Genomic DNA, 27,266 nt, shown 5'->3' with positions numbered 1-27,266 from the left:
GGGAAATGAAAGCTGTGCTCTGATTGGTTGCCATGGGGAACTAGAGCAGTTCTGCTTTCAGACACTTCTGATAAATCTCCCCATAAACAAAGTCACAGTAAGAGGCGGCCGCCGAAAGAGACGGTCAGAGACAGAGACATTCAGAGACAGAGACCTGCAATATGAGCAACGTACACCAGAGGGCACAACTGATCGCACTGCACTAGGTCACCCAGCATCTAGTGGTAACACTGCAGACCTGCTGATTTGTACTGGATAATTATTTATAGTGAAGGTAACACGGATGCCATTACCTAAAAAACCTGCGCCATGTGTGCAGCCCCTGCGCTTCTCACTATATCCCACAGTAATGTCTAAGGAGGGGACCCAGCTGGGCCAAGAGGGAACAAGAGCTTACAGTCTATGAGGATGAGGGGGTGACACAAGAGCTTACAGTCTATGAGGAGGAAGGGGGTGACACAAGAGCTTACAGTCTATGAGGATGAGAGGGACACAAGAGCTTACAGTCTATGAGGATGAGGGGTTGACACAAGAGCTTACAGTCTATGAGGATGAGGGGGTGACACAAGAGTTTACAGTCTATGAGGATGAGAGGGACACAAGAGCTTACAGTCTATGAGGATGAGGGGGTGACACGAGCTTACAGTCTATGAGGATGAGGGGGTGACACAAGAGCTTACAGTCTATGAGGATGAGGGGGTGACACAAGAGCTTACAGTCTATGAGGATGAGGTGGTGACACAAGAGCTTACAGTCTATGAGGATGTGACACAAGAGCTTACAGTCTATGAGGATGAGGAGGTGACACAAGAGCTTACAGTCTATGAGGATGAGGGGGTGACACAAGAGCTTACAGTCTATGAGGATGAGGGGGTGACACAAGAGCTTACAGTCTATGAGGATGTGACACAAGAGCTTACAGTCTATGAAGATGAGGAGGTGACACAAGAGCTTACAGTCTATGAGGAGGTGACACAAGAGCTTACAGTCTATGAGGATGAGGGGTGACACAAGAGCTTACAGTCTATGAGGATGAGGGAGGACACAAGAGCTTACAGTCTATGAGGATGAGGGGGTGACACAAGAGCTTACAGCTCCTCTCATCCTCCCTGCAGCCTCCCCTCTCCTGCACAGCTCCTCTCACCCTCCCCTCTCCTGCACAGCTCCTCTCGCCCTCCCCTCTCCTGCACAGCTCCTCTCGCCCTCCCCTCTCCTGCACAGCTCCTCTCGCCCTCCCTGCAGCCTCCCCTCTCCTGCACAGCTCCTCTCGCCCTCCCTGCAGCCTCCCCTCTCCTGCACAGCTCCTCTCGCCCTCCCTGCAGCCTCCCCTCTCCTGCACAGCTCCTCTCGCCCTCCCTGCAGCCTCCCCTCTCCTGCACAGCTCCTCTCGCCCTCCCTGCAGCCTCCCCTCTCCTGCACAGCTCCTCTCGCCCTCCCTGCAGCCTCCCCTCTCCTGCACAGCTCCTCTCGCCCTCCCTGCAGCCTCCCCTCTCCTGCACAGCTCCTATCGCCCTCCTTGCAGCCTCCCCTCTCCTGCACAGCTCCTCTCGCCCTCCCTGCAGCCTCCCCTCTCTTGCACAGCTCCTCTCGCCCTCCCTGCAGCCTCCCCTCTCCTGCACAGCTCCTCTCGCCCTCCCTGCAGCCTCCCCTCTCCTGCACAGCTCCTCTCGCCCTCCCTGCAGCCTCCCCTCTCCTGCACAGCTCCTCTCACCCTCCCCTCTCCTGCACAGCTCCTCTCGCCCTCCCCTCTCCTGCACAGCTCCTCTCGCCCTCCCCTCTCCTGCACAGCTCCTCTCGCCCTCCCTGCAGCCTCCCCTCTCCTGCACAGCTCCTCTCGCCCTCCCTGCAGCCTCCCCTCTCCTGCACAGCTCCTCTCGCCCTCCCTGCAGCCTCCCCTCTCCTGCACAGCTCCTCTCGCCCTCCCTGCAGCCTCCCCTCTCCTGCACAGCTCCTCTCGCCCTCCCTGCAGCCTCCCCTCTCCTGCACAGCTCCTCTCGCCCTCCCTGCAGCCTCCCCTCTCCTGCACAGCTCCTCTCGCCCTCCCTGCAGCCTCCCCTCTCCTGCACAGCTCCTCTCGCCCTCCCTGCAGCCTCCCCTCTCCTGCACAGCTCCTCTCGCCCTCCCTGCAGCCTCCCCTCTCCTGCACAGCTCCTCTCATCCTGTGTAATCTAGTGAAGCCGCTATTTCCGGGTCACGTGGCTGTAGAATGTCACATGACATACGATGTCACAAACTCCTGCACTACAACTCCCATAAGGCTGCGGGCGGTGACGTCAGCGGACAGGGAAACTATCTGTGACATGACGTAGGGAGAGGGCGGTGCCCGGAGTCCCGCAGACATGGCGGAGCTGGAGACAGCGGCGGAGCATGAGAGGATCCTGCGGGAGATAGAGAGCACAGAGACGGCGTGCATCGGCCCCACACTGCGGTACGTCACCCCAGAGACTGCTCCACCACACACAGAGAGAGAGAGACTGCTCCACCACACACACACAGAGAGACTGCTCCACCACAGAGAGACTGACAGACTGCTCCACCACACAGAGAGAGAGAGAGACTGCTCCACCACAGAGAGAGAGAGAGAGAGAGAGAGACTGCTCCACCACACAGAGACTGCTCCACCACAGAGAGACTGCCCCACCACAGAGAGAGAGAGAGAGAGACTGCTCCACCACACAGAGAGAGACTGCTCCACCACACAGAGAGAGACTGCTCCACCACACAGAGAGAGACTGCTCCACCACACAGAGAGAGACTGCTCCACCACACAGAGAGAGACTGCTCCACCACACAGAGAGAGACTGCTCCACCACACAGAGAGAGACTGCTCCACCACACAGAGAGAGACTGCTCCACCACACAGAGAGAGACTGCTCCACCACACAGAGAGAGACTGCTCCACCACACAGAGAGAGATTGCTCCACCACACAGAGAGAGACTGCTCCACCACACAGAGAGAGACTGCTCCACCACACAGAGAGAGACTGCTCCACCACACAGAGAGAGACTGCTCCACCACACAGAGAGAGACTGCTCCACCACACAGAGAGAGACTGCTCCACCACACAGAGAGAGACTGCTCCACCACACAGAGAGAGACTGCTCCACCACACAGAGAGAGACTGCTCCACCACACAGAGAGAGACTGCTCCACCACACAGAGAGAGACTGCTCCACCACACAGAGAGAGACTGCTCCACCACACAGAGAGAGACTGCTCCACCACACAGAGAGAGACTGCTCCACCACACAGAGAGAGACTGCTCCACCACACAGAGAGAGACTGCTCCACCACACAGAGAGAGACTGCTCCACCACACAGAGAGAGACTGCTCCACCACACAGAGAGAGACTGCTCCACCACACAGAGAGAGACTGCTCCACCACACAGAGAGAGACTGCTCCACCACACAGAGAGAGACTGCTCCACCACACAGAGAGAGACTGCTCCACCACACAGAGAGAGACTGCTCCACCACACAGAGAGAGACTGCTCCACCACACAGAGAGAGACTGCTCCACCACACAGAGAGAGACTGCTCCACCACACAGAGAGAGACTGCTCCACCACACAGAGAGAGACTGCTCCACCACACAGAGAGAGACTGCTCCACCACACAGAGAGAGACTGCTCCACCACACAGAGAGAGACTGCTCCACCACACAGAGAGAGACTGCTCCACCACACAGAGAGAGACTGCTCCACCACACAGAGAGAGACTGCTCCACCACACAGAGAGAGACTGCTCCACCACACAGAGAGAGACTGCTCCACCACACAGAGAGAGACTGCTCCACCACACAGAGAGAGACTGCTCCACCACACAGAGAGAGACTGCTCCACCACACAGAGAGAGACTGCTCCACCACACAGAGAGAGACTGCTCCACCACACAGAGAGAGACTGCTCCACCACACAGAGAGAGACTGCTCCACCACACAGAGAGAGACTGCTCCACCACACAGAGAGAGACTGCTCCACCACACAGAGAGAGACTGCTCCACCACACAGAGAGAGACTGCTCCACCACACAGAGAGAGACTGCTCCACCACACAGAGAGAGACTGCTCCACCACACAGAGAGAGACTGCTCCACCACACAGAGAGAGACTGCTCCACCACACAGAGAGAGACTGCTCCACCACACAGAGAGAGACTGCTCCACCACACAGAGAGAGACTGCTCCACCACACAGAGAGAGACTGCTCCACCACACAGAGAGAGACTGCTCCACCACACAGAGAGAGACTGCTCCACCACACAGAGAGAGACTGCTCCACCACACAGAGAGAGACTGCTCCACCACACAGAGAGAGACTGCTCCACCACACAGAGAGAGACTGCTCCACCACACAGAGAGAGACTGCTCCACCACACAGAGAGAGACTGCTCCACCACACAGAGAGAGACTGCTCCACCACACAGAGAGAGACTGCTCCACCACACAGAGAGAGACTGCTCCACCACACAGAGAGAGACTGCTCCACCACACAGAGAGAGACTGCTCCACCACACAGAGAGAGACTGCTCCACCACACAGAGAGAGACTGCTCCACCACACAGAGAGAGACTGCTCCACCACACAGAGAGAGACTGCTCCACCACACAGAGAGAGACTGCTCCACCACACAGAGAGAGACTGCTCCACCACACAGAGAGAGACTGCTCCACCACACAGAGAGAGACTGCTCCACCACACAGAGAGAGACTGCTCCACCACACAGAGAGAGACTGCTCCACCACACAGAGAGAGACTGCTCCACCACACAGAGAGAGACTGCTCCACCACACAGAGAGACTGCTCCACCACACAGAGAGAGACTGCTCCACCACACAGAGAGAGACTGCTCCACCACACAGAGAGAGACTGCTCCACCACACAGAGAGAGACTGCTCCACCACACAGAGAGAGACTGCTCCACCACACAGAGAGAGATTGCTCCACCACACAGAGAGAGACTGCTCCACCACACAGAGAGAGACTGCTCCACCACACAGAGAGAGACTGCTCCACCACACAGAGAGAGACTGCTCCACCACACAGAGAGAGACTGCTCCACCACACAGAGAGAGACTGCTCCACCACACAGAGAGAGACTGCTCCACCACACAGAGAGAGACTGCTCCACCACACAGAGAGAGACTGCTCCACCACACAGAGAGAGACTGCTCCACCACACAGAGAGAGACTGCTCCACCACACAGAGAGAGACTGCTCCACCACACAGAGAGAGACTGCTCCACCACACAGAGAGAGACTGCTCCACCACACAGAGAGAGACTGCTCCACCACACAGAGAGAGACTGCTCCACCACACAGAGAGAGACTGCTCCACCACACAGAGAGAGACTGCTCCACCACACAGAGAGAGACTGCTCCACCACACAGAGAGAGACTGCTCCACCACACAGAGAGAGACTGCTCCACCACACAGAGAGAGACTGCTCCACCACACAGAGAGAGACTGCTCCACCACAGAGAGAATGCCCCACCACAGAGAGAGACTGCTCCACCACACAGAGAGAGACTGCTCCACCACACAGAGAGAGACTGCTCCACCACACAGAGAGAGACTGCTCCACCACACAGAGAGAGACTGCTCCACCACACAGAGAGAGACTGCTCCACCACACAGAGAGAGACTGCTCCACCACACAGAGAGAGACTGCTCCACCACACAGAGAGAGACTGCTCCACCACACAGAGAGAGACTGCTCCACCACACAGAGAGAGGGAGAGAGACTGCTCCACCACACAGAGAGAGAGAGAGAGACTGCTCCACCACACAGAGAGAGAGAGAGAGAGAGAGAGACTGCTCCACCACACAGAGAGAGAGAGAGAGACTGCTCCACCACACAGAGAGAGAGAGAGAGACTGCTCCACCACACAGAGAGAGAGGGAGAGAGACTGCTCCACCACACAGAGAGAGAGGGAGAGAGACTGCTCCACCACACAGAGAGAGAGGGAGAGAGACTGCTCCACCACACAGGGAGAGGGAGAGAGACTGCTCCACCACACAGGGAGAGGGAGAGAGACTGCTCCACCACACAGGGAGAGGGAGAGAGACTGCTCCACCACACAGGGAGAGGGAGAGAGACTGCTCCACCACACAGGGAGAGGGAGAGAGACTGCTCCACCACACAGAGAGAGAGAGAGAGAGAGACTGCTCCACCACACAGAGAGAGGGAGAGAGACTGCTCCACCACACAGAGAGAGAGGGAGAGAGACTGCTCCACCACACAGGGAGAGGGAGAGAGACTGCTCCACCACACAGGGAGAGGGAGAGAGACTGCTCCTGTCGGTCTCTGTGCGTTGCTGTGGATCTTGGTCTCTTATTAGATGGGGTCTTGTTGGGTTTGGGTTGGCAGTAAGTGGTTGCAGCTCTGGATGTGACTGGAGAATGTTCTTAGAGGGACGTGTTACTCTGTCTCTTCCTGGTGGAGCTTCTGTTCTGGTCTCCATGGAGTTTGTGGCTATTTCCAGGTTTCCTGTATTCCGGCTCTTCCATACAGGACGCCGGAGCGGTGCCGAGTGCTTCCTGTGCAGGCGGCGGTGGCTATTAGCAGCCGGGCGCAGGATCGCTGGTGATATCACTTGTCTCCTCTCACTATGTGCCCAATGATGCAACCTGCGCCCCCCCCCCCCCCAAATCCAGAGCGGCCGACTGACACCAACAAGACCAACAAAGCCCCTCCAGCCCCAGAGCAGCCGACTGACACCAACAAGACCAACAAAGCGCCCCCCCCCCCTCCCTGCCCCAGAGCGGCCGACTGACACCAACAAGACCAACAAAGCCCTTCCCTGCCCCAGAGCGGCCGACTGACACCAACAAGACCAACAAAGCCCCTCCCTGCCCCAGAGCGGCCGACTGACACCAACAAGACCAACAAAGCCCTTCCCTGCCCCAGAGCGGCCGACTGACACCAACAAGACCAACAAAGCCCCTCCCTGCCCCAGAGCGGCCGACTGACACACACAAGACCAACAAAGCCCCTCCCTGCCCCAGAGCGGCCGACTGACACACACAAGACCAACAAAGCCCCCCCAGCCACAGAGCGGCCGACTGACACCAACAAGACCAACAAAGCCCCCCCCCCCTGCCCCAGAGCTGCCGACTGACACCAACAAGACCAACAAAGCCCCCCCCCAGCCACAGAGCGGCCGACTGACACCAACAAAGCCCCCCCCCCCTGCCCCAGAGCTGCCGACTGACACCAACAAGACCAACAAAGCCCCCCCCAGCCACAGAGCGGCCGACTGACACCAACAAAGCCCCCCCCTGCCCCAGAGCGGCCGACTGACACCAACAAGACCAACAAAGCCCCCCCAGCCCCAGAGCGGCCGACTGACACCAACAAGACCAACAAAGCCCCCCAGCCCCAGAGCGGCCGACTGACACCAACAAGACCAACAAAGCCCCTCCCTGCCCCAGAGCGGCCGACTGACACCAACAAGACCAACAAAGCCCCCCAGCCCCAGAGCGTCCGACTGACACCAACCAGACCAACAAAGCCCCCCCCCCAGCCCCAGAGCGGCCGACTGACACCAACAAGACCAACAAAGCCCCCCCCCCCCCCCTGCCCCAGAGCTGCCGACTGACACCAACAAGACCAACAAAGCCCCCCCAGCCACAGAGCGGCCGACTGACACCAACAAGACCAACAAAGCCCCCCCAGCCACAAAGCGGCCGACTGACACCAACAAAGCCCCCCCTGCCCCAGAGCGGCCGACTGACACCAACAAGACCAACAAAGCCGCAGCTCCATAGCGGCCGACTGACACCAACAAGACCAACAAAGCCCCCCAGCCCCAGAGCGGCCGACTGACACCAACAAGACCAACAAAGCCCCCCCCCCCCTGCCCCAGAGCGGCCGACTGACACCAACAAGACCAACAAAGCCCCTCCAGCTCCAGAGCGGCCGACTGACACCAACAAGACCAACAAAGCCCCCCCCAGCCACAGAGCGGCCGACTGACACCAACAAGACCAACAAAGCCCCCCCCTGCCCCAGAGCGGCCGACTGACACCAACAAGACCAACAAAGCCCCTCCAGCCCCAGAGCGGCCGACTGACACCAACAAGACCAACAAAGCCGCAGCTCCATAGCGGCCGACTGACACCAACAAGACCAACAAAGCCCCCCCAGCCACAGAGCAGCCGACTGACACCAACAAGACCAACAAAGCCCCCCAGCCCCAGAGCGGCCGACTGACACCAACAAGACCAACAAAGCCCCCCCCCCCCTGCCCCAGAGCGGCCGACTGACACCAACAAGACCAACAAAGCCCCCCCCCCCTGCCCCAGAGCGGCCGACTGACACCAACAAGAACAACAAAGCCCCCCCAGCCTCAGAGCGGCCGACTGACACCCCCAATACCAACAAAGCCCTTCCTGCCCCAGAGCGGCCGACTGACACCAACAAGACCAACAAAGCCCCCCAGCCCCAGAGCGTCCGACTGACACCAACCAGACCAACAAAGCCCCCCCCCCAGCCCCAGAGCGGCCGACTGACACCAACAAGACCAACAAAGCCCCCCCCCCCCCCCCAGCCCCAGAGCGGCCGACCAACACCAACAAGACCAAGAAAGCCCCCCCAGCCCCAGAGCGGCCGACTGACACCAACAAAGCCCCCCCCAGCCCCAGAGCGGCCGACTGACACCAACAAGACCAACAAAGCCCCCCAGCCCCAGAGCGGCCGACTGACACCAACAAGACCAACAAAGCCCCCCAGCCCCAGAGCGGCCGACTGACACCAACAAGACCAACAAAGCCCCTCCAGCCCCAGAGTGGCCGACTGACACTCACAAGACCAACAAAGCCCCCCCCCCCCCCAGCCCCAGAGCGGCCGACTGACACCAACAAGACTAACAAAGCCCCCCCCCAGCCCCAGAGCGGCCGACTGACACCAACAAGACCAACAAAGCCCCTCCAGCCCCAGAGCGGCCGACTGACACCAACAAGACCAAAAAAGCCCCCGCAGCCCCAGAGTGGCCGACTGACACCAACAAGACCAACAAAGCCCCTCCAGCCCCAGAGCAGCCGACTGACACCAACAAGACCAAAAAAGCCCCCGCAGCCCCAGAGTGGCCGACTGACACCAATAAGACCAACAAAGCCCCCAACCCCAGAGCGGCCGACTGACACCAACAAGACCAACAAAGCCCCTCCAGCCCCAGAGCGGCCGACTGACACCAACAAGACCAACAAAGCCCCTCCAGCCCCAGAGTGGCCGACTGACACCAACAAGACCAACAAAGCCCCTCCAGCCCCAGAGCGGCCGACTGACACCAACAAGACCAACAAAGCCCCTCCAGCCCCAGAGTGGCCGACTGACACTCACAAGACCAACAAAGCCCCCCCCCCCCCCCAGCCCCAGAGCGGCCGACTGACACCAACAAGACCAACAAAGCCCCCCCTGCCCCAGAGCGGCCGACTGACACCAACAAAGCCCCTCCAGCCCCAGAGCAGCCGACTGACACCAACAAGACCAAAAAAGCCCCCGCAGCCCCAGAGTGGCCGACTGACACCAACAAGACCAACAAAGCCCCTCCAGCCCCAGAGCAGCCGACTGACACCAACAAGACCAAAAAAGCCCCCGCAGCCCCAGAGTGGCCGACTGACACCAATAAGACCAACAAAGCCCCCAACCCCAGAGCGGCCGACTGACACCAACAAGACCAACAAAGCCCCTCCAGCCCCAGAGCGGCCGACTGACACCAACAAGACCAACAAAGCCCCTCCAGCCCCAGAGTGGCCGACTGACACCAACAAGACCAACAAAGCCCCCCAGCCCCAGAGCGGCCGACTGACACCAACAAGACCAACAAAGCCCCTCCAGCCCCAGAGCGGCCGACTGACACCAACAAGACCAACAAAGCCCCCCAGCCCCAGAGCGGCCGACTGACACCAACAAAGCCCCCCAGCCCCAGAGCGGCCGACTGACACCAACAAAGCCCCCCAGCCCCAGAGCGGCCGACTGACACCAACAAAGCCCCTCCAGCTCCAGAGCGGCCGACTGACACCAACAAGACCAACAAAGCCCCCCAGCCCCAGAGCGGCCGACTGACACCAACAAAGCCCCCCAACCCCAGAGCGGCCGACTGACACCAACAAGACCAACAAAGCCCCCCAGCCCCAGAGCGGCCGACTGACACCAACAAAGCCCCCCAACCCCAGAGCGGCCGACTGACACCAACAAGACCAACAAAGCCCCCCAGCCCCAGAGCGGCCGACTGACACCAACAAAGCCCCCCAGCCCCAGAGCGGCCGACTGACACCTGAGACCCCGTCAGAGTTGTCAAAAATAAATTAACCTTCCCCTCTTTTGGCTTCTTCTGACACATCCCTGACACATCCCCAGCATATAATAATAATCTGTCCCCATGTGCTGCCTGATGGGGGAGGATAGGAGTAGTAGTACAGGGCACAGCACAGGGGAGGATAGGAGTAGTAGTGCAGGGCACAGCACATGGGGAGGATAGGAGTAGTAGTGCCGGGCACAGCACATGGGGAGGATAGGAGTAGTAGTGCAGGACACACCACAGGGACAGGATAGGAGTAGTAATGCAGGGCACAGCACAGGGGGAGGATAGGAGTAGTAGTGCAGGGCACAGCACAGGGGGAGGATAGGAGTAGTGGTACAGGACACAGCACGGGGAGGATAGGAGTAGTAGTACAGGACACAGCACATGGGGAGGATAGGAGTAGTAGTGCAGGGCACAGCAAAGGGGGATAATAGGAGTAGTAGTGCAGGACTCAGCACAGGGGTAGGATAGGAGTAGTAGTGCAGGACTCAGCACAGGGGTAGGATAGGAGTAGTAGTGCAGGACACAGCACAGGGGGAGGATAGGAGTAGTAGTGCTGGGCACAGCACTGGGGGAGGATAGGAGTAGTAGTACAGGACACAGCTCGGGGAAGGATAGGAGTAGTAGTACAGGGCACAGCACAGGGGGAGGATAGGAGTAGTAGTACAGGACACAGCACGGGGAAGGATTGGAATAGTATATACAATGTATTGGTTGGAGAGGGAGGATAGGAGTAGTAGTGCAGGGTACAGCACGGGGAGGATAGGAGTAGTAGTGCAGGGCACAGCACGGGGAGGATAGGAGTAGTAGTGCAGGACACAGCACAGGGGGAGGATAGGAGTAGTAGTACAGGCATACTACAGGGGGAGGATAGGAGTAGTAGTTCAGGCACAGCACAGAGTGGGGAGGATAGGAGTAGTAGTACAGGCACAGCACAGACCTGGGGGTCTTCCTATGGTTGGTCACGGGCTCTGGGTAGGTGTAGGACGGGGGTCCTATTATATATTAGATTATTCTTGTATCTGCGGGGAGTTATATCAGTTTATATTGGATGTTTGATGCTATTGCTCTCTGGTAGCAGCAGCTGTATCCTCTCTGGATTACACATTGTATCTGCCGGTGCTGCCCTCTGCTGGCTGCACGTGTCTCTGCAGGCTGGGGATATTACAGGCGTCTTTCCTGGGTGATTTCTCTGTTTCTACAGCTAGGTCCATGAATATTTGCTTCTGTATCACTGAACGTTTCAGACTTTCAGCATTAACCCCTTCAGGGTGTGGCCAGTGAAATGGCTGAGCCTTAATGTGACCCGTGCCTCTTCCTGTGGTAATAACTCTTCAACACTTTTACTTATCTCAGTAAATTAGAGACTGTGTTTTCTCGTGACACATTGTAGTTTATGTTCTTAATATAATTTTATTGATCGTTTAGGATTTTTTTTGGGGGGGAGGGGCAACAATTCAACAATTTAGGAAAAATGTAAAAAAATTTTTTACAATTTTCAAAGTTTCAAATTCTTTACATTTTAGATAAATAAGTTATAGCACAATTTTTTTTTTTCTTGAAAACCTTTACCATTTGTCGTCTTTCTGTTTCCATAAGTGACGCCATTTTATCAACATAACCTCTCAAACTACTCAAATCAGAATTCGGGAGGTCTGTTAACCCTTTGTTTCACAGACATCAAAACAAAAGTGGATTGGAAATTTTTACACTTCAATTGTTTTTATAAGATTATTCTCATTTCGCCCCAAAATGTACATATTTAGAGGGTATTGGAGGTGCCCTGCTTCTTCCGAGTGCAGCAATACCCGGCATGTGGATGTCACCTCCTGCTCAGCGATGTCCTGCTATTGGGGTTTTTTGGTGGCCGATTTGGCTACAAATGTTTTAGGTGCCGCAGCGTCCTTGCAGAGCCCCTAATATACCAGTACAATAGGAAACCCCCAGAGATAACACCATTTTGGAAACTACACCCCTCACAGAATTTATCTAGGCATGTATGAGCATTTTAACCCTTGAGGTGCTGACCAAAATTCAATACAAAGTGAATGGTGCTGAGTAAAAATAAAATTCCCCCCCCCCCCCCCTCTCAAATATACAAGTTTAGTGCCAAATATATTTTTCTCAACTCTTGCCACTTTGGACACGCACCCCAAAAATAATTCTGTGGTTTGTCCCGAGATTGGCAATACCCCACACGTGCCAATACAGGCTGGGCACACGGCAGGGCTCAGAAGGGAAGGAGCGGAATTTAGCTTTTGGATCTCCTTTTTCATTAGATTGGTGTTAGCAGAGCCCCCTGTGCAGCCAGTACAAGAGAAACCCCTGAGAAGTGACTCGATTTTGGAAAGGCCACCCCCCTCAAAGAATTTATCGGGTTGTATGAGCGTTTTAACCCTTAGAGATGATGGCCCAAATGTAATACAAAGTGAATGGTGCAGAGTAAGAATTGCATTGTTTTCTTAAATGTGCCATTATAGTGCCATATATATTCATCCCCACTCGTGCCACTGGGCAGAAATCATTGTGTGGTTCTCCCGGGTACGGCAATACCCCACATGTGGCAGTGATCTGCAGGCTGGGCACACGGCAGGGCTCAGAAGGGAAGCTGTGCAGAGTACACAGAAGAAAACTATATGCAAACAGATGGCGCACTGGGAAAAAATTATATTGGGGGCAAAAAAAACCCCTATAAGCCTATAAAGGCTGGAAATGCACCTCACTAGCAATGCATTACAACTAAAGAGAACGCAGCGCTATTCACACAGCGCACTGGAAAGAAGCGACAGACGGGAGATGGGAATAAATGGATGACAAGTGATCAGAAAGGAAGATGAGAGGAGTAGTAGTGGAGGTGTAGTGTCGCACTAACGCTCATACCCTCTCTAGTGCTACCAAACTAAAATGGTGCCGCTGGAATAGTGTCGGGTATAGTCTAAAGTTTTTACACATTTTTAAGGTAAAAACCGCTGTGATTGCCGGGGCAGGACCACTTTGATTGGCTCCTGCGTCCATCACCCGAGTTTCATTACGATATAACCATGTGAGCCGACGTGGTGATGTCAGAACAGTGCGCCTGCGCCATACTAGGGCAGCACGGGGGCTCAGTGGTTAGCACTACAGCCTTGCAGCACTGGGGTCCTGGGTTCAAGTCCCAGGGTCAACATTTGCAAAGAGTTTGTATGTTCTCTCCGTGTTTGTGTGGGTTTCCTCCGGGTCCTCCGGTTTCCTCCCACACTCCAAAACATACTGGTAGGTTGATTAGATTGTGAGCCCCATGGGGACAGGGACCGATCTGGCAAACTCTGTGCAGCGCTGCGTCATCTGTGTGCGCTATATAAATAATAATTATTATTATTTATTATTACCATGATGAGCAGCAGTCGCCGATCCCCACGCCGTAGAGTATTTAGATTAATTCAGTGCTTAGAAGAAAAACATATATATATATATTATACACAATCCCTTCACTTCAGGGGCTCCAAAGTAATTGGACAACTGTAAAAATTGAAAATAAAATGGTAATCCCGGGTGATTAACCCCTTAGACACTGCAGTGCAACACCCTGACACCCAGCGGCACCCTGCAGAAACGATAGCCCAGTGCTGATGGTGTTACAAAGTAGCCCGGGGGGAGGGGGGGAGAGTAAAGTTGTTTTACCGTAATTTAAGTTTTATTCTGAGGAATAATTAACTGCAATCAAAAATCTTTATGAACTATGATAAAGTTCCGATACTTATGGCGCTTGATTCCCCCCAGAAGTAAGTCTGCTATTGCTGCATGCAATTTGTATTAGCAGAAGTGATAGATTTGCGTATCGTTTTTTTTTTTTAAATATGCTGCACAGAAAGAGTTAATAAGTTCCCCATTGGGTGGGATTGAGCGGTCGGCAGCGGGCGTGCAGCCTCTGATGCGGCGGTGGATTATTACCGCTTGTAGGATAATCGGACGCTAAGTCCCTTCTCTATGTAGTAATTGATTCCAGTAGGAGATGAGCGTCGCACAGCGTCTGGCAGGGGGAGCCCGTACATCACGGCTGCATGTGCTCTCACACTACACAGGACTCTCTCCTGTCCCGGAGGAGGCGCTCAGTGTCTTATTGCAGGTGTGCATCTCATAACCTTCCGTATTGATTGTCTCCCCCCCATCCATGAGACGGCCATGTTTATGGATAGCCCAGTTGTATCTAGGCCTAGTCTCCTGTTCTTCTAGGTTCTGGATGCCCCCTTCTAAAACAAGACGGGCAGTCTATAGTTGGTCTACCAGACTTCCAGTAAATGCCCATCGTGAGTAGGGCTGCACGATCCATCAAAATCTCGGTACTTATATGATACTTTCAAACCAAGAACAGTGCAATACCAGGTTTCTGTTACTTGTGGTACTGAGTGACTGCCACAGACATCGGGCAGGAGATCCTTTGTGTAGCTGTGCCGGGTTAGCACAGAGCAGGGACCACGTCATCAGGGAGATATCACCATCTGTCTATATATGGAGTCTCTACACCTCCCAGGGTTTCCCCAGAGCAGACATCAGGCAGGGAATCCTTTGTGTAGCTGTGCCGGGTTAGCACAGAGCAGGGACCACGACATCAGGGAGATATCACCATCTGTCTATATATGGAGTCTCTACATCTCCCAGGGCTTCCCCAGAGCAGACATCAGACAGGGAATCCTTTGTGTAGATTTATAGGGTTAGCACAGAGCAGGGACCACGTCATCAGGGAGATATCACCATCTGTCTATATATGGAGTCTCTACACCTCCCAGGGCTTCCCCAGAGCAGACATCAGACAGGGAATCCTTTGTGTAGCTGTGCCGGGTTAGCACAGAGCAGGGACCACGTCATCAGGGAGATATCACCATCTGTCTATATATGGAGTCTACACCTCCCAGGGCTTCCCCAGAGCAGACATCAGGCAGGGAATCCTTTGTGTAGCTGTGCCGGGTTAGCACAGAGCAGGGACCACGTCATCAGGGAGATATCACCATCTGTCTATATATGGAGTCTCTACACCTCCCAGGGCTTCCCCAGAGCAGACATCAGGTAGGGAATCCTTTGTGTAGCTGTGCCGGGTTAGCACAGAGCAGGGACCACGTCATCAGGGAGATATCACCATCTGTCTATATATGGAGTCTCTACACCTCCCAGGGTTTCCCCAGAGCAGACATCAGGCAGGGAATCCTTTGTGTAGCTGTGCCGGGTTAGCACAGAGCGGGGACCACGTCATCAGGGAGATATCACCATCTGTCTATATATGGAGTCTCTACACCTCCCAGGGCTTCCCCAGAGCAGACATCAGGCAGGGGATCCTTTGTGTAGCTGTGCCGGGTTAGCACAGAGCAGGGACCACGTCATCAGGGAGATATCACCATCTGTCTATATATGGAGTCTCTACACCTCCCAGGGCTTCCCCAGAGCAGACATCAGGCAGGGGATCCTTTGTGTAGCTGTGCCGGGTTAGCACAGAGCAGGGACCACGTCATCAGGGAGATATCACCATCTGTCTATATATGGAGTCTCTACACCTCCCAGGGCTTCCCCAGAGCAGACATCAGGCAGGGAATCCTTTGTGTAGCTGTGCCGGGTTAGCACAGAGCAGGGACCACGTCATCAGGGAGATATCACCATCTGTCTATATATGGAGTCTCTACACCTCCCAGGGTTTCCCCAGAGCAGACATCAGGCAGGGAATCCTTTGTGTAGCTGTGCCGGGTTAGCACAGAGCGGGGACCACGTCATCAGGGAGATATCACCATCTGTCTATATATGGAGTCTCTACACCTCCCAGGGCTTCCCCAGAGCAGACATCAGGCAGGGGATCCTTTGTGTAGCTGTGCCGGGTTAGCACAGAGCAGGGACCACGTCATCAGGGAGATATCACCATCTGTCTATATATGGAGTCTCTACACCTCCCAGGGCTTCCCCAGAGCAGACATCAGGCAGGGAATCCTTTGTGTAGCTGTGCCGGGTTAGCACAGAGCAGGGACCACGTCATCAGGGAGATATCACCATCTGTCTATATATGGAGTCTCTACATCTCCCAGGGCCTCCCAAGACACAAGGCTCTATTTAATTCAATTAAATAATTTTTTTGCCCAACCTGGGGATTTGAACCCAGAACCTTCACACTCCACCTGCCATAGAACTACAGGACAGAGCCTCTAATCACTAGGCTATGGGCTTAGTGGTTGTCTATGGGAGGATTTCATGTAACTAAGAGCTTTACTGTTACCATGACACAGGCTGAATGCACTGGTGTATAGTGAGGGATCTTCTCAGAGATTATTATTATTATTGAGATTATAATATTGTAAGCATTTTATTGCAAGCACAGTTAAATTAAATGACAAAAATGGTGTTCAGACCATATTGTATCCGTTTTTTCACATATGCAAAAATATGCAAGCTGATGGGTTGCTAATCTACTTCTTGCCCCGCCCAGTTGGTTGCCTAGCAACATTTGAAGGGGAAAAAAACCCAAAAACACTCTGCATACGGATGTCATGCATGTGCCGTCCATTTTTTTGCGGATCCACTGACTTCTATAGATGTATGCTGCAATTTTTTGCTGCAATTTTTTGCAATGCACATGTGAACAGACCCATAGGAAACAGTGGGTCCGTTTGCCATCCGCAAAAAAAAGGATGTTACTGATCACATGGGTTTCAATGGAAATGCAAATGTGATCAGACAGCCCCGCCCCTAACATCCGATGTGACTGCACCCTAAACATTCAGATAATATTTTTTTCTTTTATTGAAAGTCTCGAGTATCGCAATACTTTTCTGGGTATCGCATTGAGCTCAAAATTCTGGTCTCAATTTCTTTGCGCGGGGCCCTGGATGCGACTGTTTGGCGCCCAGTGTGGGCCGCAGGGTTGATGGGGTGACAGAGATTAATAATGTCCTGTGCAGGAGGCCTAGTGCCCCTTTAGGGCTACAGGTCAGGAGTTCTGCACGTAACGTAGGAGTACATGTGCTGTGTACTAATGGACCAGCACCGATCCCACCACAGCTTATGTGGTCACCGGAGCAGAACCGTAATGAAGATGTTAATATTCACAGATGAAAACCATTGTGTTAGTACGGGGGACGGATATGTGGGCGTAGGACTTGGAATCTTGTACCCCATTTAATAATAGGCTTTGATGCCCCCCACCCCCCAAGAACTAAATTTGGCGGCCTAATAATAAATGTCAGGCCTGTTGCATGCACGTCTCTTGCATAACCCTTGTTACATGTGTCCCATGCGCCTCACAGATGGCTCTAGTAAAAATAGGAATCCAGGGCTGCACCTGCGAGCAAAACCGCTCCCCGTCCTGAGCGCAGCTCCGGGGGCTCAGCCCTCACTAATGAGAACCGTCCGGGGGCTGGAACGCTACTGCTCCCAGAAGAAACAAACCCTTTACACAAACCACTCCGAATGTCTCCGTTTAATCTTTGGAGTTTCCTATTGAAGCCAGTTGTATGAATGCGCCCCCCTCAGTCTTACCAGGACGGCCGTGGCGCCATCATTAATACTCAGGACGGGGGGAGCTGGGTACATAAGGTCATGCTGTTTGCGCCCTGCTAAAGTATGCAAATCTACTCTGCCGTCTATAATGCTTATTTCTAGGGGATACATACACACATAGATAGGTACATTACACCCACCCATCACGTGGCTGTGCCCCCGGCTACCAGCCAAGTACACGGAGACTCTACTACTCCCTTCCACGTGTAAATTACAACCAATTTTATATCGACTTTTTAAGCTTCTGAAATAAAAATGTTTGATCCTGTTGAGGTCTTCTACAGACCTGAGTGTCTCTATAGTAACAGACAACAAGCTCACTCCGTGTAGTCAGATCCAGCTGTGCTTCTGATCTACCTCTCATGTGTACACAGTACAGAAACAGGCCAAGGGATAATGACTACAAGCCTTGTTTGTAGTCTGTTACCATGGAGACACATCGGTATATTCATTACGTGATGGCGGGGGGGGGGGGTGACTTGTGTTAGATTTTGCACAGGACACAATCCATGACCTCGTTGTGCACGTTCTTTGCTTTTGGGAGTTTGTGTCTCGTTCTGGATTCCCCTTTGATTTCCTTCCATTACGTTTGGATCGGATGAATTTGTCACATTGACTTAGCATTTTGTTTGGGTCCCGGGGACCCTGCGTGTGTGTGGTGTCCTCTTCTCTGGCTGTAGAGTCTCCCGTTATTCCCTGTGAACCCCTTCCCCAGCCGGCACATGGTTCTCATTGGGCGTCGGATACTTATTAAAATAATTCCATTCTTAATGAAGAGCTTTTACAAGTGACAGTGGTGGCCGAGCTCATGGCTGGTGTAATAAAGGACATGAATGATGTGTGCTCTCCCACTCCTGTAACGTGGAGGGGAATATTTCATGTTTATTGGGCGGTAATGAAAGGCTTCGCTCTGCGCTATGGAGGTCCCGGCGTAACCTTCTGTTATAATTAAAAACTACTGCGTCCCTTTGGAGGAGCCGATGGGATGGAGTTATAGACTTCACTGTCCTCAAGAGAAGTCATGAAATGCTGGGAAACTTTGGCAGATGGTCCGTCACATCTAATACTCGTACTAGTGTCAGGGGTGCGTGGCTGTGCACACCCATAAATTGAGATGGTCGTGGAGTCCCCGTTGGTTTTCTATCTGTCCAACTTTGGTTTGACCACTGGGACTTCAACCAACCAGAAGAATGGGAGTTTCGGTTACACTAATTGATGGAGCGTCCGGTCGAGCGTGTCCTGTACTATAGGAGTGTTGGGAAATTGCACTGGGGTATCTCCAAAACGCTCATCCACTGCCTTGCCAGGGACTTTGCTCATGGACTTCCAGCTTTCCCATGAAGTGGCAGGACACATACTCAACCTTAAATCTTATCAACAAAATCAAGACCTCTGCTCACGTAGACGGTGGTGGTGGTCCACCAGTCCGACCTCCACTGATCAGGTCATCATCTCATATACTGGGGATAGGACAAAGTAAAACCTGTCCCAACCTTCAGTTGTCCTTGTTGGAGTTCACCGAGTGGTTGTCTCCCTGTTCCACTAACTTCACGCGTCTCAGTCCCCTCCATCGATCCATTCATGCAGCGTTCAGGAGGAGAATTTGTTGAAAATGTCGGAGAATGTAACGAGAAGATGAGACACTAGGAAGAACCATTGCTCATGTTTTCTCTCTCAAGTAGATGTGGGACCAGAACTGAGATCAGCGGCTCTCCTGGTCATGTCTAACCAGTAATATTGTATGACCGGAGGTCCAGTGTGATGCATCTACAACTATGCTGGACCTTCTTCCATGGTTCTTGTAGCTCCTTGAGTCGGATGCATTGACACAAGTCCTGTCTTTCCTGTGGATTCCCACAGACACAGGCCTTATGCATAATCCATGATCCCATAGTGAGCTGGTTTTTTTGTGTGGCCCAGGTCTGGCTAAACCCGACATTATCAGGTGTCGGGCTCCGGAAGATTTTGTACATATGGGTGCACTGGGGTGCATTCCTTTTTAAATGATTTTATGATACCCTTGTCCTGTTCATGTTTGTCTTATGTCCAAATTTCAATAAAGTTAATTTTCATTGATTCGCTACTTCGCACATGTTTCTTCTCTTATTTAATGTAGCCCATATTTGCATGTGTGTAGCCCATTGATTGGGTGTCTCTCACCAGCACAGATCCCAATTCAGTACATATATGCTGTCTTTCCTACTAGACATCTTCAAAAGGTTCACCTATTTGGCGTCTTCTCCTACCTCCCATTATGGACCTTCCTAAGCCCTCCACTCTGGTCATGGTTTATTTTTGGAGATGTTTGGATGGTTCTTCTCTTATTTATATTTCTATAATTGTCTTTAGCGTTGTGTATACAGGTTGTTCCTCGATGGTTGGATACACAGTCATTACCCACGTTGTAGCTCTGATGAGATGATGGGATCTCACGTGGATTCCTGACAATTTGGCAGTTTCCGCAGTTTTCCTGTTTGTGTACTAATGAGGTTTGATTGCACATGATGAGCGCCCTGTGTGCCACGGAGGAGTCACTAAACCATGTTTCTTCTGGGATTGTAGACTTCTCTGTTCTAGAGAGCTGCCTCCCGGCATGCTGGCTGCGGTAAGATGCTGCAAATATCCGTAGAGTCTGTAATGATGGTCGGAGGTAAATTGGCCAAAGGTACACTTACCTACATGAAGCTTTTTGGGTATCCCATTCCAAACCATGGATACTCCGGGCTGTATATACTGGGAAGAAGTCTTTTAGGAATGTGTTGCCCTTCATCTAGAAGAGCATTTGTATGGTTGGGTACAGATGTCTGTCTCTTATATTTCTCCAAATGTCCTAGATGACGAGCAGAGGTGATTCAGTGGCTTTGAGTCCAGTGACTAATAAAATCTAAGGGATTAGGGAAGTTTCAAGAGATGTCACCAAGTAGTTTCAAAGGTGTGTCCTATGAAGTGCCTTGATTTCTTCAGATTTTGAAGCGTTCCTAGCTGCCCCTTGACCAATAGAAGTAAAGCCTGAGTGTCTGGATTTAGCTCTTGTAATTACTGATAATGGGCAGCCCAGCACTGCAAGAAAAAATATAGTTTATTGCATCCCCCGGGCCACTCCAGCACCCAGCGTCGGCACGGCCCCCGGGCCACTCCAGCACCCAGCGTCAGCGTGGCCCCCGGCCACTCTAGCACCCAGGGTCGGTGCAGCCCCCGGCCACTCTAGCACCCAGCATCGGCCCAGCCACTCCAGCACCCAGCGTCGACGCGGCCCCGGCCACTCCAGCACCCAGTGTCGGTGCAGCCCCCGGCCACTCCAGCACCCAGCGTCGACATGGCCCCGGGCCACTCCAGCACCCAGCGTCGACGCAGCCCCGGGCCACTCCAGCACCCAGCATCAACGCAGCCCCGGGCCACTCCAGCACCCAGCGTCGGCACAGCCCCCGGGCCACTCCAGCACCCAGCGTCGGCACAGCCCCCGGGCCACTCCAGCACCCAGCGTCGGCACAGCCCCCGGGCCACTCCAGCACCCAGCGTCGGCACAGCCCCCGGGCCACTCCAGCACCCAGCGTCGGCACGCCCCCCCCCAGCCACTCCGGCACCCAGCGTCGGCACAGCCCCCGGGCCACTCCAGCACCCAGTGTCGGCACGCCCCCCCAGCCACTCCACCACCCAGCTTCGGCGCAGCCCCCGGGTCACTCCACCACCCAGCGTCGGTGCGGCCCCGGGTCACTCCACCACCCAGCGTCTGTGCAGTACCCCGGCCCACTCCAGCACCCAGCGTCGGTGCGGCCCCCGGTCACTCCAGCACCTAGTGTCGACACAACCTAGCGTAACCTTCTACTCTGACGCTCTTTAATGTTTAAACGGGCGAGAGGAAGGTTACTAATTTCCACCCCCAGCACCCATGAGCCCCGGCTGCAGCGTAATATCCCTTACGTTATAATCAGTCCGGCGCTTTTATCTGCCGCTGTTTATTTTTAACTCTGGGAATAAACAGGATTAAAGTTGTTATGTCTAGTAACCAGAGTCATCAGAAACCCCAGCGAGGATCCAGAAGTTGTCCCCCGTTATTGGTGTCCTCTCCCTCCCGCTTTCCTTTCTCATTGTAATTGAAACCAACATGTTGTATAATTGGATCCACGGCTGGCGCGGCCTTTGTTTCATTACCTCCGAGCCTTGTTCTGTTCCACTTGATTTATTTTATTTAATGTCTTGGATTTTGTTCTCTTGCTAAATATTTTTTATTTTTTTTCACGGGGGTCCTAATAGCTTTGGTGGTTTGGCACATGGAGACAGAACTTCTTTACCCGGTCACTGGATTCACATTTTGTTTTGATGAAAAGCACAACATTTCCATGGTGAAGTTTTACAATAGGAGAATGGCGCATCCCAGCAGCTCCGGCGCGCTTCCTGTTTACTTCTCACGTTTTATGGCTTGGGTTTTCTTTTTGGAGACAATGAGAACCTTGTGTAGATCTAGAGAGGTTACTCCCCAAGCTACTGGTCACAGTGGCCCAAGAAGTAGTGGTCGTGCTTGGGGAGGGGCTTGTGCTGGATCTAGTGGTCATGCTTGGGGCGGATTGTGCCAGATGTAGTGGTCATGCTTGGGGCGGGGCATCTGCTTGGTCTAATGGTCATGCTTGGGGCGGGGCATCTGCTGGGTCTAATGGTCATGCTTGGGGCGGGGCATCTGCTGGGTCTAATGGTCATGCTTGGGAAGGGGGCATGTGCTGGGTGTAGTGGTCATGTTTGGGGCAGAGGCAAGTGCTTTATGTAGGGGGCATCTGCTGGGTCTAATGGTCATGCTTGGGAAGGGGGCATGTGCTGTGTGTGGTGGTCATGCTGGGGTCGGGGGCATGTGCTAGATGTAGTGGTCATGCTGGGGGCGGGGGCATGTGCTGGGTGTGGTGGTCATGCTGGGGGCGGGGGCATGTGCTGGGTGTGGTGGTCATGCTTGGGGCGGGGACATGTGCTGGGTGTGGTGGTCATGCTCGGGGCGGGGGCATGTGCTGGGTGTGGTGGTCATGCTCGGGGCGGGGGCATGTGCTGGGTGTGGTGGTCATGCTGGGGGCGGGGTCATGTGCTGGATGTAGAGGTCATGCTGGGGGCGGGGGCATGTGCTGGGTGTGGTGGTCATGCTGGGGGCGGGGTCATGTGCTGGATGTAGAGGTCATGCTGGGGGCGGGGACATGTGCTGGGTGTGGTGGTCATGCTTGGGGCGGGGTCATGTGCTGGGTGTAGTGGTCATGCAGGGGGCGGGGGCATGTGCTGGATGTAGTGGTCATGCTGGGGGCGGAGGCATGTGCTGGGTGTGGTTGTCATGCTGGGGGCGGAGGCATGTGCTGGGTGTGGTTGTCATGCTGGGGGCGGGGGCATGTGCTGGGTGTGGTGGTCATGCTCGGGGCGGGGGCATGTGCTGGGTGTGGTGGTCATACTCGGGGCGGGGGCATGTGCTGGGTGTGGTGGTCATGCTCGGGGCGGGGGCATGTGCTGGGTGTGGTGGTCATGCTGGGGACGGGGGCATGTGCTGGATGTAGTGGTCATGTTGTGGGCGGGATCATGTGCTGAGTGTGGTGGTCATGCTCGGGGCGGAGGCATGTGCTGGGTGTGGTGGTCATGCTGGGGGCGGAGGCATGTGCTGGGTGTGGTTGTCATGCTGGGGGCGGGGGCATGTGCTGGGTGTGGTGGTCATGCTGGGGACGGGGGCATGTGCTGGATGTAGTGGTCATGTTGTGGGCGGGGGCATGTGCTGGGTGTGGTGGTCATGCTCGGGGCGGGGGCATGTGCTGGGTGTGGTGGTCATGCTGGGGACGGGGGCATGTGCTGGATGTAGTGGTCATGTTGTGGGCGGGATCATGTGCTGGGTGTGGTGGTCATGCTCGGGGCGGAGGCATGTGCTGGGTGTGGTGGTCATGCTGGGGGCGGGGGCATGTGCTGGGTGTGGTGGTCATGCTGGGGACGGGGGCATGTGCTGGATGTAGTGGTCATGTTGTGGGCGGGATCATGTGCTGGGTGTGGTGGTCATGCTCGGGGCGGAGGCATGTGCTGGGTGTGGTGGTCATGCTGGGGACGGGGGCATGTGCTGGATGTAGTGGTCATGTTGTGGGCGGGATCATGTGCTGGGTGTGGTGGTCATGCTCGGGGCGGAGGCATGTGCTGGGTGTGGTGGTCATGCTGTGGGCGGGGGGGCATGTGCTGGATGTAGTGGTCATGCTCGGGGCGGGGGCATGTGCTGGATATAGTGGTCATGCTGGGGGTGGGGACATGTGCTGGATGTAGGGGGCATGTGCTGGATGTAGTGGTCATGCTCGGGGCAGGGGCATGTGCTGGATGTAGGGGGCATGTGCCGGGTGTAGTGGTCATGCTCTGGGCGGGGACATGTGCTGGATGTAGTGGTCATGCTCGGGGCAGGGGCGTGTGCTGGATGTAGAGGTCATGCTCGGGGCAGGGGCGTGTGCTGGATGTAGAGGTCATGCTGGGGGCAGGGACGTGTGCTGGATATAGTGGTCATGCTGGGGGCGGGGACGTGTGCTGGGTGTGGTGGTCATGCTGGGGGCAGGGGCATGTGCTGGATGTAGTGGTCATGCTCTGGGCGGGGACATGTGCTGGATGTAGTGGTCATGCTCGGGGCAGGGGCGTGTGCTGGATGTAGAGGTCATGCTGGGGGCAGGGACGTGTGCTGGATATAGTGGTCATGCTGGGGGCGGGGACGTGTGCTGGGTGTGGTGGTCATGCTGGGGGCGGGGGCATGTGCTGGGTGTGGTGGTCATGCTCGGGGCGGGGGCATGTGCTGGGTGTGGTGGTCATGCTCGGGGCGGGGGCATGTGCTGGGTGTGGTGGTCATGCTCGGGGCGGGGGCATGTGCTGGGTGTGGTGGTCATGCTGGGGACGGGGGCATGTGCTGGATGTAGTGGTCATGTTGTGGGCGGGATCATGTGCTGAGTGTGGTGGTCATGCTCGGGGCGGAGGCATGTGCTGGGTGTGGTGGTCATGCTGTGGGCGGGGGGGCATGTGCTGGATGTAGTGGTCATGCTCGGGGCGGGGGCATGTGCTGGATATAGTGGTCATGCTGGGGGTGGGGACATGTGCTGGATGTAGGGGGCATGTGCTGGATGTAGTGGTCATGCTCGGGGCAGGGGCATGTGCTGGATGTAGGGGGCATGTGCCGGGTGTAGTGGTCATGCTCTGGGCGGGGACATGTGCTGGATGTAGTGGTCATGCTCGGGGCAGGGGCGTGTGCTGGATGTAGAGGTCATGCTGGGGGCAGGGACGTGTGCTGGATATAGTGGTCATGCTGGGGGCCGGGACGTGTGCTGGATGTAGTGGTCATGCTGGGGGCGGGGACATGTGCTGGATATAGTGGTCATGCTCGGGGGGGGGGGGGGGTATATGTGCTGGATGATCTGTGTATAGCCCTGTGACTTGTTGGGATTCGGGATAACGCTGTGTTCCCATATGCTGGGAGTTGTACAATATCGCGTTCCTTCTCGTGTCATGGATCCGCTACGGGATTGTCCTCATACCAGTAACCCACAGCTCCTACATCTGTAAATGATTGGAGTAGTAGTACACAGCCATGTGCTGGGTGGTATCTGATGTATTGGGGTTTGGGGAAGGCTCCCCTGTAGTTTGGGAGTGGAGGGTCAGGCTCCAGCGCTCGGCCTCTGCTCCTGTAGTGTTAGGTGTGTGGCAGCAGGTGGCGCTCTTGTCTTGTCTCTCGGCCCCCGATGCTTTGTCCTCTGGGTTATCGCTGCACAGGTTATTGTATCATTACTCCTGCAGGAGACTGAATGTTGATACATTGTCTTTTGATACATTTTCATGACTTTTCATCATGTGTCTCTCTAGTCACATCCAAAGCTGCTGGATTCCTGTTACCATAGGGCAGAATTTTGTAAGCTGATTTGGCTGTGAGTGGAGGAGAGAGCTGTGATACTCAGTGGTGACTCTTGTCCTTGTAGATCCGTGTACGATGGCGCGGAGCACGGACACTTTATGGAGAAGCTGGAGGTTCGGATCCGGAACCACGACCGGGAGATTGAGAAGATGTGTAACTTCCACTATCAGGGGTTTGTGGACTCCATCACTGAGCTGCTGAAAGTGCGGGGGGAGGCAGAGAAGCTGAAGGTAAGACCCCCAGACCGGGGTGGGAGTCAGCTGCTCCAGCACATGGCTGACCATCAGGGAGGAGTCTTGCAACAGCTTTGGGTGTGAATGGAGGGTAAATGAAGTGAAGAACCTGATGTGTACATACCTGCGCCTAGTGGCAGTGTGTTCAGTATAACAATGTGTGATATTATTTGTTACAGAACCAAGTGATGGACACTAATCGGAGGCTGCAGCTGGATGGGGCTGAGGTAAGTGCAGGCCTGGAGAAGCTGAGCTGTGATTGGTGCTATCCGAGAGGCCAATGAGGAGATGGCTTGGTGTGTGTGTGTGTCTGTAGCTTGGGGTGTGTGTGTCTGTAGCTTGGGGTGTGTGTGTCTGTAGCTTGGTGTGTGTGTGTGTGTCTGTAGCTTGGTGTGTGTGTGTGTCTGTAGCTTGGTGTGTGTGTGTGTCTGTAGCTTGGTGTGTGTCTGTGTAGCTTGGTGTGTGAGTGTGTCTGTAGCTTGGTGTGTGTGTCTGTAGCTTGGTGTGTGTGGCTGTAGCTTGGTGTGTGTGTGTAGCTTGGTGTGTGTGGCTGTAGCTTGGGGGGGGGTGGCTGTAGCTTGGGGGGGTGTGGCTGTAGCTTGGGGGTGTGTGTGTGGCTGTAGCTTGGGGGTGTGTGTGTGGCTGTAGCTTGGGGGGGGGGTGGCTGTAGCTTGGGGGGGGGTGTGGCTGTAGCTTGGGGGTGTGTGTGTGTGGCTGTAGCTTGGGGGGGGGGTGTGTGGCTGTAGCTTGGGGGGGGGGTGTGTGGCTGTAGCTTGGGGGGGGGGTGTGTGGCTGTAGCTTGGGGGGGGTGTGTGTGGCTGTAGCTTGGGGGGGGGTGTGGCTGTAGCTTGGGGGGGGGGTGTGGCTGTAGCTTGGGGGGGGTGTGTGTGTCTGTAGCTTGGGGTGTGTGTGTGTGTCTGTAGCTTGGTGTGTGTGTCTGTAGCTTGGTGTGTGTGTCTGTAGCTTGGTGTGTGTGTCTGTGTGTGTGTGTGTGTGTGTCTGTAGCTTGGTGTGTGTGTGTGTGTCTGTAGCTTGGTGTGTGTGGCTGTAGCTTGGTGTGTGTGTGTGTGTCTGTAGCTTGGTGTGTGTGGCTGTAGCTTGGTGTGTGTGGCTGTAGCTTGGTGTGTGTGTGTGTGGCTGTAGCTTGGTGTGTGTGGCTGTAGCTTGGTGTGTGTGGCTGTAGCTTGGTGTGTGTGGCTGTAGCTTGGTGTGTGTGGCTGTAGCTTGGTGTGTGTGTGTGTGGCTGTAGCTTGGTGTGTGTGTGTGTGGCTGTAGCTTGGTGTGTGTGGCTGTAGCTTGGTGTGTGTGGCTGTAGCTTGGTGTGTGTGGCT

At 54.8% G+C, this 27,266-nt stretch overlaps 1 protein-coding gene across 2 annotated transcripts in view; it reads left to right on the top strand.

The window, feature by feature from the left end:
- The first annotated feature begins 2,252 nt into the window (after positions 1–2,252).
- EXOC6B (exocyst complex component 6B) overlaps positions 2,253–27,266 on the top strand; it is a 171,068-nt gene continuing 146,054 nt past the window's right edge. For both annotated transcript variants that reach the window (XM_072126393.1, XM_072126392.1), the window contains exons 1-3: positions 2,253–2,428; positions 25,767–25,932; positions 26,115–26,162. In XM_072126393.1, the coding sequence (XP_071982494.1) occupies positions 2,340–2,428; positions 25,767–25,932; positions 26,115–26,162 (303 nt within the window). In that variant the 5' untranslated portion in view covers positions 2,253–2,339. The remainder of the gene's footprint in view (positions 2,429–25,766; positions 25,933–26,114; positions 26,163–27,266) is intronic.

Source organism: Engystomops pustulosus, chromosome 1 (assembly GCF_040894005.1).
Source record: "Engystomops pustulosus chromosome 1, aEngPut4.maternal, whole genome shotgun sequence".
Classification (NCBI taxonomy): Eukaryota; Metazoa; Chordata; class Amphibia; order Anura; family Leptodactylidae; genus Engystomops; species Engystomops pustulosus.
Note: the sequence above shows the minus strand (reverse complement) of the source record. Positions and strands in the feature narration are given on the sequence as shown.